Source organism: Vanellus vanellus (genome assembly GCF_965231255.1).
Source record: "Vanellus vanellus genome assembly, chromosome: 12".
Taxonomy (NCBI): domain Eukaryota; kingdom Metazoa; phylum Chordata; class Aves; order Charadriiformes; family Charadriidae; genus Vanellus; species Vanellus vanellus.
Genome location: NC_138917.1, coordinates 1,859,310 through 1,875,106, shown reverse-complemented (window position 1 = coordinate 1,875,106; position 15,797 = coordinate 1,859,310). Strand labels below are relative to the sequence as shown.

At 48.0% G+C, this 15,797-nt stretch overlaps 1 protein-coding gene across 1 annotated transcript; it reads left to right on the top strand.

The window, feature by feature from the left end:
- Positions 1–392: 392 nt before the first annotated feature.
- On the top strand, positions 393–15,153 carry CMTM3 (CKLF like MARVEL transmembrane domain containing 3; the record flags this gene model as incomplete). Its single annotated transcript, XM_082489165.1, has 5 exons — positions 393–497; positions 9,764–9,919; positions 11,737–11,832; positions 13,045–13,162; positions 14,845–15,153. The coding sequence occupies 5 exons, from the start codon at positions 393–395 to the stop codon at positions 14,871–14,873; spliced, it is 504 nt and encodes a 167-aa protein (XP_082345291.1). The 3' UTR covers positions 14,874–15,153.
- Between the last annotated feature and the right edge of the window lie 644 nt (positions 15,154–15,797).

Here is a 15,797-nt window from a genome sequence, read left to right as displayed (position 1 = left end):
GAACAGATTTTTTCCCCCTTTGGCGCGTTCCCGGTGCCATAGAGTGGCCTCCGGGATTTACTGCCGAGGCAGTTTGATCTCTGAATTTTCGGTTCGGGTGGTTTTTTTTATTATTTATTTTATTTTCATGTTCAGAATATACGAAAATAACCCCACCCCCGGGGCGGCACAGCGGGCAGATAAAGGAGTACTGTAAGCCCCATCGGTGCCTGGGAGGGCGGTGTCCGTCCCCCCGGATTTGGGGATGCTGAAACTTTTTTTTTTTTCACGTTTCCGCAGTGTCACGATTTCCGCTTCCCTCCTTCAAAAAAGAAAAAAAAAGAACGACTCCCCCTTCCCCCCCCCCGCCTCCCTCCCTCCCTCCCTCCCTCCCTCCCCGCCATCCCGCCGCCATGGAGGAGCCGGGGGCCGCCGCGCCGCCGCCCGGGCCGCGCTCCCTCCTGCCCCCCCGGGACTTCCTCCGCTCCCGCAAGGGCCAGCTCCTCGCCGCCGAGTCGGTAAGGGCCGGGGGGGGGCTCGCAGGGCTTTGGGGGGGGCTCCGAGCATCCCCCCCCCCCTTCCCCCGCGGTGCCGGGCGGGATGGGAGCGGGGGGGGGGCGGGGGCAGAGCCCACCGACACGGGCCCGGACCGCGGTACTCGTCTCGTTGAGCTTCCAGTGCCCCAAATGTGTGTGTTGTCCCCCCCTTCCGCAGGAACATCTTTTCCCTTAAACCGGCTGTGATTGCCATTTACCCCCTTCGCGGCGTGAGCCCCGCGGCCACCGCGCAGCAGCTCGGCCATGTCCCCTCGTCCCGAGCGCCTCGGGAAAGATGTAACTCATTAATTTACCATGTGCGGCATCATACAGGGGGTGACGATCGCTCAGCCGTTGTCCCCAGCGCTCCCAAAGCTGGGTTTGTCCCTGACGATGCAGTGGCACTACATTATTTTTTTTTTTAATAAAAAATAGGGCTGGAGCCCCTCTGCTGGGAGGACAGGCTGAGGGAGTTGGGGGGTTCAGCCTGGAGAAGAGAGGTCTCCGGGGAGACCTCAGAGCCCCTTCCAGTGCCTAAAGGGGCTCCAGGAGAGCTGGGGAGGGACTTTTTACAAGGGCATGGAGTGATAGGCCCAGGGGGAATGGCTTCAAACTGGAAGAGGGGAGATTTAGATTAGATATTGAGAAGAAATTCTCTCCTGTGGGGGCGGTGAGCCCCCGGCGCAGGGTGCCCCGAGAAGCTGTGGCTGCCCCATCCCTGGGGGTGTTCAAGGCCGGGTTGGACGGGGCTTGGGGCAACGTGGGCTGGGGGGAGGTGTCCCTGCCCAGGGCAGGGGGGTGGAACTGGATGGTCTTCAAGGTCCCTTCCAACCTAAACCGTTCTATGATTCTGTGACCTCACGGAGGGGCATACTTCCTCGCTGCGATAGAGCCCATCAGCCAGCATCAGGTAATCATCATTAGGAACAGGCTCAGTCTGGCCAGGGAAGCACCGCTCCCCCAGAAATACACACTGGTTTTCCCTTCAGGTCCCAGTTCTGAGACCCGGACTGGTGGTAATTACAGGGGTTTGATTTTTGGTGTAATGCTTTCTGGTATTTCACTTGCGAAGGCTTAAAGCCTGTTGGCTGAACCAGCACCTACCTGGCAGGGAACAAGAAAATTTACCCCAGGGGTATTTGACCCTCAAAAGTTACATTTTAAGAGGAAGTTACATGATTGAAATTAGACTTTCAACATCATTTTTACTAGAAATAATGAGAAATTTTAACACAAGTTCTCTGTAATTTTAGCTGGAGTTTTGACAGCAGGTAGTCAAACACCGGGACGGCCCAAACTAGTAGTCACGTACATGGAGCACTGTTGAGATGTGTATGGCGTCTCTGGCTGTCCCCCGTGCCAGCTCAGAGAGGGAAATGGGGACATTCCAGCAGGAGAGAGGGAAGGAACGGGCAGAAGCCGGCAGTGCCAGCAGGGGGCAATGGGGACGGCCATGGGGGTGGCCAGGCTGGCTCTGAGAGGAAGATGAGGACAACTTCAGTGGTGGAGAGCACGGGGCTTGGACTGCCTTAGCTCCACCAGAAATGCTGTAAAAATCCCAGGTACCCACCACCACTCATACAGCATCTGGAGAGGACAAAAAAACACATTTAGAAGATGCCAAAGGTCAACTACCTTTGCTCCTTTGGCCCGTGTTTTTGTTATGTACTATCACACACACTGGAATTTCCCATACAAGCATACAGCCCGCGAGCGCTGGCTGTCGGAGCGCCTGGCTTTTTAACATCTCTGACCGATGACATATTTGAGGAATACTGTTTCGGTCACGGGATCAGACTCACCCTTCTGTTGTCATAGAGAAGTACTGATTATGCCTCCTTGGAGTAATAAAAACTGCACTGTCTTGACAAAACAGGGATTTATCCTTCGTAAGGCCGCTCCGGGCTCGGCTGGCAGAAAGCAGCGCTGAAATCCCCTCGGCCGAAGCTTTCTGCGTGCCCCGCGGCGGCCGCCCGCGGGCTCAGGCTGTCCATTGCTGGCAGAGGGGAGGCAGCAGTAGTTTCTCTCCCATTCTCTCGGCTTTACCATCAGAAATCCTCGCGGACAACACAGGCCCCAGAATAAATCCAGTCTGTATACATCAGAGAAGCGCGGTGCCAAATAATTGAGGATGAGTCCCAGCTGAATCTACCATAGCTTAAAGCCGTGTTTCATCTTTAGCTTTGTATTTCTTGTCTTGAATGTTTGATTTTCCCTCTTTGACACAGCCCTAGTGCGGGGTGGGGTCGGGACAGATTTTGAATGGTGTCTTTCGTTCAGAAACAAAATGGGGTTCTCATTATTTTTGCCAATATCTCTGTCACCTTATTATTGGGCAGCTTGGCAAGTTGCGAGAAATGCACTTTATTTCCCCGTCCTTAACGTCATGCTGATCCCGGCATCTCTGCAGGCGGATCAGAGGTTCCCCGTTCAGCCGCAGGAGACGCCAAGGCAGTTTCTTCAACATTCGCAAAGCAAACCGCCACATACTGAAAAATGTATCGCCAACGAAGCAAAGCAGCACTGTGCAAACCTGCCCTGCCTGGGGTAGATGGTGGTACTTCTCCTTTTGGGTCTGTGGCAGAAAGGGAACGGGAGTTGGCGTCAGCAGCTCCCCGCAGCCCAGTGACCCCGTGGGTTGTGTACTCGGTGGAAGTAACCTCGTTAAAAAGTCTCGTTTCGCCCAGCAGAAGTGGGTGGCAAACAGTCAGTTCAGCTGTCATAAATTATGGCGGACCGACTCCGACTGTGTAAATGAGGACAAGTGCCACGCTCGCGCCGGCCCCTTCCCCTCTCCCGTGCTGCCGGGGGTGACTGGGAACACTGTGGCTCTGTCCCAGGGAAGGGCGCGCAGCGCTGCCGGTGGGGAGCGCTTTCTTCAGGTTGAAGGGAACTGCTGTACCCACTTTGTAAAACCACCGTTTACACACGTTTTCACACGTACCGACTCTGGGTCTTTGCAATGCTCAGGTGTAATTTTCATGGCGGGATGTAAACTGCTCCGTGGGCGAGCAGGTCTGGCCATTCCGGTGCTGCCTCCGGAACCAGTTAGGCTGGTGATGAAGCTGATTACTGCTAGAAGCTTAATTAGAATCTCAATTTTTTTTTTCAGAGAAGGAAGTTTCCCCCCCACACACACTCCTTTTCCTTTTGATCTTTCTGCCATATTAATTTTTCATTCCACCTGGGATAGCTACGCAGCCACCAAGAAGCAGTAACACGCGTACATGCATAAGCTTTGCGGTCTCTCTTGATCCCAAGTATTCTGTCTTGCTCCTCCACTTCCCAATCACCATTCTTTACCTGCCAAGTTAATTTTGGTTTTCTTTCTTTTTTCCAATCTATTTTCTCCCCATAACATTATTTCTCCTATATATTTTAACACTCCTCTTAAGCTACTAATTTTTCCTAAATACTCAAGTTTCTGTCTTGAAGGTCAGTATCCCATCCACACTCTTTTCCCCCTTAAGAGATGCATTTTTCAGTTCTGTCTGTGCTGTGTCGGAACCATTTCACAGCTACGCTCATACCTGCCACCAGAGCGTGTCCGGGCAAGTTCCACATCTACACATTCTGCCGCTCACCCTGGCTATTTCAGTCAAGCTTTTGTGTTTCTTCTGGTGTCTACTTTAATTGGCATTTCCTTAGTCCCCTGAAGCCAGTATGCAGTGGCACTACATTTTTATTTTTTTTTTAATAAAAAATAGGGCTGGAGCCCCTCTGCTGGGAGGACAGGCTGAGGGAGTTGGGGGGGTTCAGCCTGGAGAAGAGAAGGGTCCACAGAGACCTTAGAGCCCCTTCCAGTCCCTAAAGGGGCTCCAGGAGAGCTGGGAAGAGACTCTTGATCAGGGAGGGGAGCCATGGGACAAGGGGGAATGGCTTCAAACCTGAAGAGGGGAGATTTACATGAGATATTAGGAAGAAATTCTCTCCTGTGTGGGTGGTGAGCCCCTGGCGCAGGGTGCCCCGAGAAGCTGTGGCTGCCCCATCCCCGGACGTGTTCAAGGCCAGGTTGGACGGGGCTGGGAGCAACCTGGGCGGGGGGGAGGTGTCCCTGCCCAGGGCAGGGGGTTTGGAACCAGATGGTCTTCAAGGTCCCTTCCAACCCAAGCCATTCTATTATTCTATACTGTGTCATAGAATCATAGAATGTTTTACCTATGAATATGTAAGGTTGTCCTGTACAAGGTTGTCACCTTTGTGGTGACACAAAGGGCAAAGAAATCACTGTGGCTGGTTTTCTCTGCTTTTCCTGTCTTTCTTCTCTCTTTTCAGTCTTCTCTGAACTGACCTTCATAACTGGAACTTCCAGCTGCTCTGTGTAAAGGCTCCTTCCAGGACAAGCCCTGTGCCTTCCTCTGGGTCTGTAGCAGACGGTGACCCTTACAGCTAATTCTGGGGGAACCAAGAACTTCATGGCAAGTAACGATGGAGAAGATGTAACTGACTGGCAGAGACCACTAAGTGATCTACTTTCTCTCTCTGCCAATAAACAATAACAAAATGCACCCTTGCCCAAAAGAGATCACCGCGAGCCGCTTGTAAACCTGTTGAAGCAAACCTTTTCTGCGGCTTATAGCTTATTGCGAGCTGGTTATATGATAAAATCTAACTCCATCATGCCTGGCCAGTTTAAAAAGCCCAGGAACACAATATTAAGTAATAATTACATAGGAGACAATTACTTTTTGAAACACAATACCAAAGAAGTTCCTTTAAAAAAAAAAGTAATATGTAATAGTTTTCTCTGTTACATACGTGCCCATTCCCACAAAAAAAAAAAAAAAAAAAGGTGCTGAATGAAGAATCGCGCCTCTTTTTTTGCCAGGATTGTTTAAAATGTTACCACTGCCAGACTATGAAAGGAGGCTGCTCTGCTCTTTGCTGCACTAGAGCTTTCTGCATCCAAATATCCCCCCTGAGTGAAGCTGGCAGCAATCACACCGACCGTTCAGCAGCAGCGCAGGGGCTACTCGGACGCCTAAGCTGCTCTCAGTGCCGAGGACGTAATCCCAAAGGAGACAGAAACCCCCTCTGTAAATACAAATGGGCAAAACTGATAAAACACTACTAGTTTTTTCCCCCCCTCCCAGAAGCAGCAGTGCTTTCTGAGTCTGAACATGCTGGAAATAATGAACTCGCAGCAAATAAGCCTCACGAACTTCCTCTCTAGCTGGTGGTTTGGGGTTTGGGGTTTTTTTTCAGCATAGACATGGAGCTGTTAGAAAAATGATGATATCCCATTGCTGGACCTTTCTCTGAAATCGCTTTTAAACACACAGCTTCAGGATAAAAGGCATGGAACAAGTGTGATGTACAGTGGTTCGCTTGATGGTCTACAGAGGGGTCAGGCCATAAGCTGAAGGTTGACTTTGAGTCTGTCATTTTTAGAGCAACGTTCAGTTTGCCACATGCTTGTCCCAAAGACTTGAAGTCTGGAAAAGTGAGTAGGTCGGTGTTCATTGTTTCTGGGTACAGACTGGCACATCAGTCTGTGTTGTGGGGGGAGAGGTATATTTTTAAAATTACCAAATATTTAGATGACATCAAATGCTTCAGTTAGTAGCCCTGCAATTAAGTGGTCAGACAAGGTAACAGGAAACCTACTCACTTTTATAATTCAGAAGAGATAGTAAGCGATAATATCCAGTATTGCTCAGGGAGTCCACGCGCTCCACCTGTCAGAAGGAGAAATGAGCTCTAAAGGAAGAGAAATGCCGACAGCTTTGTGGGCTCCTGTATGACACAGGGCTACCCCCAAGTTACTGATAAGGCTGTGATGCAGCCACTCGCAGACAAAAATAGAAACGCGAAGAACAAGCTGTAGCACCGTAGCTGTCGCCCAACGGAGCCTTCAGGCTCCTCCTGCCTTTTGTTTCTCTTGTTCTTTCCAAAACCTGCCTGACCGCCCTTCCAGCACCTTCCAGCCTTGCCTCAGTGAAGACCAGAGCATCTAAAAATACCGTGTTTCAAGCCTTCATTCTCAAAATCTGGTCCGCTATTTTTTAGATGCGTATTTCACATAAAACATTCCTCGGGCCATTTCAGGCTCCGAATGTCTCCAAAATGAGGAACGATGCTTAATTGGAGAGCAATTCTCACACTCCGGATTCTTTCCCTGTTACTATTATCATCAATAATCCATTGAAATCAAGGCACTTCTTGCAAATCAAAGGTGTTTTGGTGTTGTTTCTTTTTTTCTTAACGTGGCCTCGACGTGCTCTTTTGCTGCACAACGGGTGCTGCCGAGGAGGGTCAGGAGCGGGGCGCTGGGCCAGGCATGAGCCCACCGCTCACGGTGGGGACGGCCAACGCACAACGACAGTCCACCAGGGCTGGGGAACAGGCAGCAGGGACTGCTGCCGCCCCACCAATATCCGAGGGGCTGCTTGGAGCGGGTACCTGGCCTGTTCGCTAGAGTTAAACACGGACAACTAGTATTTCCCCAATGCCAGCTTCTCCGGGTCGGAGCGCATTGGAAACCTGAAATGCTCAGACTGATCCTTTTTTGCCTGTTCGGTGCATACCCTGCGCCCCGGCCACAATCCCGCCGGCACACTCAGCAGAGCTCCTCGGCTGCTCCTGCCCCAAAACACGCTTCTGTTTGGGTGCGGAGCCGTTAGACCGGCAGGTCCACCACACGGACCTGCCCAGGGCCATCGGGGCAGACAGCGGGAACCCCGAGTTACACAAATCACCATAAGGCTGAGCTCAAGAGAACACAAAGGCTCTTCGTTTCACCCAACAGTTGGCGCTTCTGACAGAAAAAAGCTTTTTCTCTGTATAGAGGCAGTGACCGCATCGAACAGAATTGAGATCAAAGTGATCTCTGCTGTGCCTGGAATTTGCCTCTCTACCTCCCCTCGCTGCTGTAGTACGATGCATTATTTAACACCGCGTTTAATTCTTTCAGAAGAGATCTACCGAGTTTAGTTCAGGTCTAATGTTCTGCTGCTGGTTGGTGGGACCCATCCTGAACACGTCCCCTCCCTGCCGCTGCTCGTCCCCGTGGACTTGGCTGTCTCTACAGCTCAGCTGTCACACACATCCCTTTAGCCACTAAAAGGAAGAGATTTTTATTTTTTTTAACCCCAGAACAAGTAAGGAAAAACGTCCTGGTGACAGTGATTTCTGTTTAAACCAAGAAAACATGAAATGACGTCTAAATTATGTTCCAGAAATGCGAGTGAAGCAGATTCACAAAGCTGAAGTCCACTCCTTTCTGTTCCTATTCCGTGGGGGTGGGAAGGGAACAGGCAGTGCAAGAGGAAGGAGGAAACAGTCCTCTCTCTTCTCGGCAGTTTTAAGCACTGTTATATCCGCCTCTCGTCAAACAGTGCGTATCACTCTTCATTCACAGAAACAAAATACCCCATTAAGGATAAGATACATTGAATGAGTTCCCTCCACTATATGAAAACTCTAGAAAAACCCGCAAAGAGGCCATGTAAGCAATAGGCAAATAATAAGAGGGTAAATAACAGCAAATAGGGTGAGTATTAACAGGTAACAGGCCTCAACACAGTAGTGAACTCTTATTGTACCAGATCAGTTTCTTACAACCCGATGAAACACGAACAATGCATAGGCATTTTAAGATAAATATAGTATCTTACTAAAAATGTCACATCCTCTCAAACGTTACCGCCAAGTCCTAATGGATGAAAACAATACACTCCAGTTATTAGCGTCCTGGTCAAGAACTGACTGCTTTCCCCCTGAAACCAGGCTTAGAATAAGGTTTTAATTAATTCAATTAAGACGTTATTTCAGCAGGATTGAACTGCTTAGTTGCCCCCTAAATGGGTTCACTTGATATGCGTATTTGAGGGTTGACTGACCTCTAGGAGGAGCAATTATTAATTAATAATTAATTACAGGAGCCTTATCTTTCAAGTATAATAATGATTTTTTTTTTTTTTGAGGTACAGGTGGTTCCCAGGAACACACGGTAGCAGCAAGCAGAGAAAGCCATAGATCTGAAATTTAATGAGGCCAATGCATTGATCACCGCAGTCAAAAACTTTAACGCTTTTCAAGAAGCCACATCTGCCTTCAGACGTGCCATCTGGGGGAAGATAATACAGCTATTTTCTGTATTTATATGAGTGAGAACGTCACTGTCCCAATTTAGAAGTTTGAAAAATCCTTGTAATCTGCTGCTCAAACAGCGGCTACCGCTGCGCTGAGCAGGAGCATCGCTGAGCACTGCGAAGGCAGAGATTTGTCCCCAGGAGAGGCTGAGCGGAGCAGCTCCGCGTGAGCGAGCGCATAATACTCACACTTGCAGAACAGGTTTTATTCAGTATGCTAGCTGCTTTTTTGATTTTAAGCTAATTTGAAGAAAATGGCAACCAGTTACCGGTGAGGCAGTAGAGCAGTAGGGCTGGAGCCTCTTCTCGGAGGTGACCAACTCCCAGTACGGCATTTGACAATTTTACGAAGTTTCTCCAGGGTTTCTCCCCCTTTCACATGCAAATACAGCAGCCGGACGTCCAGAAGTGTAGCACAGCACTTTGGTACTGTCCAGTTTAGGTGAAAATGCATGTTCTTTAGCTATTTTCCCATTATGAAACTTTCTATTTTGAGCCATAAACTATATTCCAAAGGTACTTTAATTGAATGGGAAACCAAATGCCATTTTTCTTGTTTTGTAGAGTTAGGAAACATCATGGAGATAGAACAAACCTGTGGGAGTTATCGATCCTATTGCTCTTCGAAACAGCTGTCTACACTGGGAAAGTAGAACCAGAGACTTCCAGAAATCACAGGATTCATTCTCAGCTCTTTTCTATCCATCGAGAGCAGACGTTTTTCTTTCAACTCTAAGAAGATTACAAATGCCGAGTTACTTTGGGCTATCTGAGCGATGATTTGGATTTCAAATGAGAGCTGTCACGGTTGAAAGCTTAAAGCTCTGCTCGCTCGGCAATGCCTCACTCTACTCTCAGAATTATGTTGTCAGAACTGTTTACAATCCAGAGCAAATTACTGACTCGGAGAGCAGCAAATCCACCGAGCTCTCTGGAAAGTCGATTTCACACGCATTGAAATAAATGCCATTACTTTAGATTTATTCCATGCTAAACAAGAAAATTCATTTAGCCCAAGGAAAAAAAAAAAGAGTAGGAAGCAAGATATGCCATCCCCAGCAGCACCGACAGGAACGCGCAGGGAGAATAAAGCTGCTGAGCTGCCTGAGGCTCTGCTATGCCATGCGAATAACTCGGGTTTTCCCTTTATTCTAGGTGCTGTCATTTATCATCTTTATCTGCTATATTGCATCGCTAGCTGCCCCTTTCATGATGGCCCCACTCCTCGAGTTTCTGCTGGCACTGTTTCTTTTTTTTGCCTACGCCTCCAAACTTAATGAGAAGTTTAAAGGGCTCTACTGGCCTTTGACGGTAAGTGAAATGCGCAATATAAAACCACAGATTTCATTGTACAGTATAATACGAGTAAAAGGGACTGTACGGGAGTTTAGGCTGACTGTTAACAACTCCACCTCCTCACTAGAAACTCGTCCGTCTTGCCTCTCATTCAAAAGGTCCCAAAGCGCTCCTTAAACTGTGCTGTACTACGCACTGTCGCTTTCTTGGTGCCGACACAAAGCCTGGTTTTATTAAAGCACAGAATTTCTGCCCGATTCCTGGCAAATGCCTTGGGGCTGGATCTTCAGGAGCGGGCAACATCAGCTCTGACCACTGCTGGGGTCTCCTTAGTATCACCGCCCTTACAAATGGGGAAACTGAGGCATGCTGTACAGCGATGCATATACTGAAATGTTTTGGAATTCTCAGGTAAGTGCTGTTGAGATGCAGAGTCGTACTCACGCGCCGCCAAACTGGCAGCTGCTTTTGTTGCGGGGGAGCCCTGCGGCTCCTGGCGGCCGATGCTCCCGGGCAGCACGGAGACCCCTGGCTGGGCGCTGGGGGTGCTCAGGGCCGTGGCCGCAGGTGATCGCTGCACAGTGGCCACTGGAGGTCTCTCTCGCTTCAGCCATACATGGCAAAGGGAGCGTTTCTCTCACAGTTCTAATACTTTTTCTTAAAAAAAAGCCAATCTACTGGATTTGGATTCTCTTTTGGTACAGTCTAGCGACAGTTCATCATAGCGAGACTTGAATTAGAGCTCTCAATGTATGAAAATAACATTAGCAAGGCCACTGGTGGATGAAACTACAGCAGTGACTCTATGGCAGTGTGCGTGGGTTTCAGATGGCAATCTCAGTTCCGTCCTTTTCCCATTTTCTACATGCATCTGATTCTAGAACTAAGACCAACAAAAGTACTTGTATGTTTAGTATGTCCATCACCATAATACACTCCAGCCACAGAACGTAGATCATTGGCCTCGTCCTGACTTCAGGAGAGTCCATTTTCTTGTAGGGTTTGTGTTTTGAGACAGTATCTCATTCATCCATCTGTTCTGAAAAGGCAGAAGACTTAATTGTGAGCAGAGGTGAAGATACCCTTAGTGCAGCTCACATGATTTACACGTGCCCGGGGGATCACGGCTCTTTATTTAACACACAGTTCAGGGACGCTCTCGCTCCAGCCCCTCGCTGCTGGGGCTGTAGGGCACGGCCCCTGCGCTGCAGCGCTGCCGTCTCAGCCGCGGAAGCACATATTCCCATGACAGCAAGGGGTATGGTCGCGTGAGGGTTGCTGTTGGGAGTTACAGGTGTACATACTAAGTACAAATCACAGTTTTGAACACTAAACAAAGTGTTTAGTTCCTAAGTGAGGAGTTCCTAAAGACAGCCCCACTCTTATATAGAAACGAGCACACGCCGGTTCCCCACGGGAACTGGTACGCTCCTCCGGAGCCTTTGGTACCACAGGAGTTCTGCTTAGAGATGAGACTTTCTAAGGCCGTTCCAATGACCCTTCTATTAGAGCCCTTGCTGCGCTCCAGGCTAAATGCCACAGAAAGATGGCCCTCCTCAGCCTGCAGACAGGTCTGCCCAACACCAGCATGTTAAAAGTCAGATTTATACCCACACCTGTGAGAGCAGAAGCTAATGCCGAGACTCTGGTCATCTCTGATTTAAAAATACTTCCCAGATGAACATCCGCTACCAAATACCAGGCCAGAGTCACACTCCAGCATCAGGCGAGTCCGCTGACGCAACAACAGAGGGTTTTAACCGTTGTTTAGAGAATTTTTTATGTTGCAATTACATGACTAATCTGAGAACGCAACATTGCTTATATTACAGGATTTCTTACGGTGCGTCACTGCTGCCATTATTTACTTTGCCATTTCAATTGCTGCTGTCTCAAGATATAACGACGGCGCATCGAAAGCAGGAGGAGTAAGTAGACATGAGCTTTCCACTTTGGCATTTTGGTGAACCGCCTACGGACGTAGTTTAGAAACAATTCAATTTTGACGCCATTGCAAGTAGGAGAAGCTTCTTCAGTTAACTAACTGAGAATTAGATTTGCCCAAAGCCAGGAAGAAATGGTCGGTTATTTAGAAAAACAGGTTTTGAATCAATGAATAGTTTTTTCATCCTAACAGCGCTGCTCAGTGTTAACTGTACTACCTAGGGAAGGCATCTGTTCTGCTTTGCAATTTCACCAGCTGTACAGGGAAGAACCTTCTCTGTTCCTGCAAAGAACATCAAGATCCTTGAATGGAAGGAATAATAATAATAAAGTTATCAAACCTGTAACTACTAAGGACAGTCTAAATTAAGTAATTTCAACCTCCTGCCTCTCCTGCTTAATTTTACTCGGATGAGCTGAAACAAGAGCAGTGTCATTTTACCCTCCAGTATAGGGACTGCCCAGGAGAGAGCCTTCGTCATCAGCATTTTGTGTTCAGAAATAAAATACAGCCTCTCCATCTGCCACTTGACTCTAAGCATCAATAATGTATGCAACATAAATAAAATTTGCATAATAATTTTTAAAAGATTGGGAAGAACAACCCCCAGTAGTGTTAGCCAGCAACCCTTACCAAACCATCCCAAGTCACGCACAATTTCCAAAGAAAGATCTTGTTTTAAACTTCCTCGCTTGGTTTAGACGTGGAGCAATGCAACATAGCATTTAGCCAAGCTTCTCAGCCTGAAAACCAGCCTGGTCTCGCCACGCTGCGGCTGCTTTGACACTAAATAGGTAACGCCAGAATCATTTTATTTCGATCTAGTTCACTCTGCAATAGGCATGGCTCCTTGCAAACCAGTACAAAAATTACTTCCAGAGAAATGGAGGTGATTTCTTGGCGGCAAAGAGATGCCTGGGCTGCTGGAGGTGCAGGACGAGCTCCGAACGAGCCCAGAGCCAGAGGGGGATGTAGCCTGGGCAAGGGCTGAGGGCACATCTGACAGAGCGACTGCCGATGGGTCACAAGACATTTCCCTCCCCTGGCTTTTTAGAACGGCACAGGCCAAAAAAAAAGACAAAAAATCAAGCCCAAGTTTTCGTTAAGAATTTGTTTGGTGTCACTGAGGCTTATTTTGGTTTGTCATTGACGGACGTGAACTGTTGTCAAAGAGAGTATTATTTTGCCATTTTAGGTGTTTGGATTTGTAGCCACAATAGTGTATGCCATTGATTTCTACATCACCTTTAATGACCTGGTTACTTTTCTCAAGCAAGGCAGTTCTGATGCCCCTGAAGAGCGCAAGTCAGAAGGTAGGTAGAACTCCCTGTTTTGATTAAACGAGCGTGTAACGTGAGATTTTCTTCTCCATTTCACCCTTCACAGGGAAGCAATACACTCACTTAGTAATAGCTTCTATTCTCGGCTACCTTGGTTTTGTATGACACAACTATGCTGAATTATGAAGCTGCTTAGTCTTAAAATACAACAAGTGATTTCTAAAGATAAGTAGCAAGCCAGGAACGTGAAGTTTCTGAGTTTTGCACCATCTAACTTTTGAAAGGCCCCGAATCCAATTACAGAAATTATTGTGCATCACAGACTTTCTTCCTCCCATCATAACCATCTGATTTTCTTCTGATAACTTAATAATTAACATCCTTTAGTCCACAGTCTTTTATGTCCAGTAGTGCTTTTCTCTTTATCATCTCTTTATCATGATTGCCTCTTATTCAGGGTCAAGCTTTGAGCATCTGTGGGCAAACGGCCTTGAAATCCAAGGGCCACACAGCATAAAATTAACGATTGCTATCAAATCTCTTTCTCATACAGGAGGTACAGTCTACCTCAAATCAGACAGATCCACGCAGGCAAAGATAAAGAGAGGGACCCGCTGCTGGGGGTCCAAACCCATTTCAAGTCAAGTCAGGACACAGGTAGCTCTTTTGCAGTACCCCAAATCAGGCATCGTGCCCCTGGGATACTACTCGTGGCACCCACACAGATGAGAAAGACTGCTCCACACCTATAAACAAACAAACAAAAAATCCACAAACCCCAAAATACACCCCACACAAACCCCAAACCCACAAAAACCCTCAAAAACAAACACCCAGGACACGCATACAGAATCCTAGAAGGTATATAGTAACGCTAACAGTCTTTTCTAGGTATTTTGGTAGACTGTTTTGCAAGGTTTAGGCCAGAAAGAGACACAAGGAAAAGAAGAATCAAAGGAACAGATCGTAGGAAACAGACTGTTAGACTGAAAACTGTCCCCACAAACTGAACTGACCTCAGAAGAAGACCAAGTCACACGGGTACAAAATCAGGCTAAAGATTAGATCCCGTTTCCCTGGAGATGGAGAGAGAAAGATATAAATTTACAAATATGCAGCCACGCAGCTCTGTGTTGATGATTTGACCATGCCAGAAGGGCTCTGCCCTGCGGTCCTGTTCCTCCAGCACCAAACTCGCAGTGGTGCTGTAGCTCTCGACTGCCGGGGCCAGAAATCCCTTGCTTCCCTGCAAGCCGCGTCTCGAGCTTGGGCAAGACATACCTCTATAGGCCTATCGGCATTTCTTAACGTCTGAAAGCCTTAAAGCTTCTGCCTTTCCGATACGTTGAACGGGCAGTGTGTAACAGTGTCCCACAGCAAGCGGCAACGTTCTAGTTCAGGAAGCCTGTCTGCAGCAGACTTCCCCTTGGTGGTCATGCTAACCATAATACCTGCAACTTCTTTCCTCTGAACTGTTATCTACCTTGTAGTGGTCTAAGTGCCTCCCGGCAGCGTTTCTCAAGTCCTTTGAAACACCATGTAGAGCTCCGTCACATTAGCAAGAACTGTCATTTTACAAGCCTTTTGCTAACTACGCCGCATCCTTTGAAGCAGACCCCCACCGAAGAGCAGCGGCTCTCTCCCAGCAAGAGCTAAAGCTGGTGTGGAGATTGCCAGTTTTCATTTTCACTATTCTTCCTTCTTTTAAATTCCAGATGAGGACTCAGATTCCGACTCGGACTGAAAAGCCGAACACCAACCAAGCATGAAGGGAAGACGATCAAGCACTTTCCTCTTTGCTGCAAGCACTGCCAATTGAAGTATGCTCCCTTATTTCAGCCTCGGTAGCCTCTTCCCACCTCACCATTTATGGAATCACCAAAGCATAGACAGGGCAGGGATGTGGAAAAGGAGACTGTTCCCAATGCCATTAGACGCTCCTTCAGAACTACGGATTTTACAGTAGTTCAACCTGCCAGAGAGGTCTGCATCCAACCAGCACATCTCAATTCTCCGTCGCGCCTCCTTACTCAGCAATACAATGTACTGAGTAACCGGGAACATAGTATTTCAAACGTGTAAGCGGAGCTTTTAATATGCTTAACTCCAAATCTTTAATACTTATAGCTTTTATACTTCTTGCTGTGCCAAAGAAGAGAGGCTCAGAGTAGGCCTCTACTTTATTTGTATTTTTCTTGATTAACTAACAGTATTTCTTTATCTGAAGTCTGAATATTCCACTATCTCAAGCACTGAAGGCATAGATTACAGTTAAGATGTTGGTTTCAACACGTTTATATCTACTGCCTATCTGCGACAAGAAGAAGTGGCAACTGGAAATCTGCAGCAAGAACAAACCTCAAAGTATAATTGTGCCGCAGGGTCGTTGGCTCATCAGACATTCCGCACCGCTTTGTTGAGCTGCTCGGATGGGGTCACATCCCATCTTCTGCGATTCCACCACAGCTCTGAGGTAGAACAGATGAGGCATCGTCTGACCAGCCCCCTTCCTACCATGTGCGCGAAGCCCTCGTACGCGGTTGCACGCATGGGTAAGGCACGGCAAACACCATCCAAGAGCGAAGCCTGCAAGTAGCTGTGCGCAAGAGATCACAGTGTGTTCTCCTGCTCTGTGTTGCAAACGCTGGTCCTCCCATGAGAAGCAGCG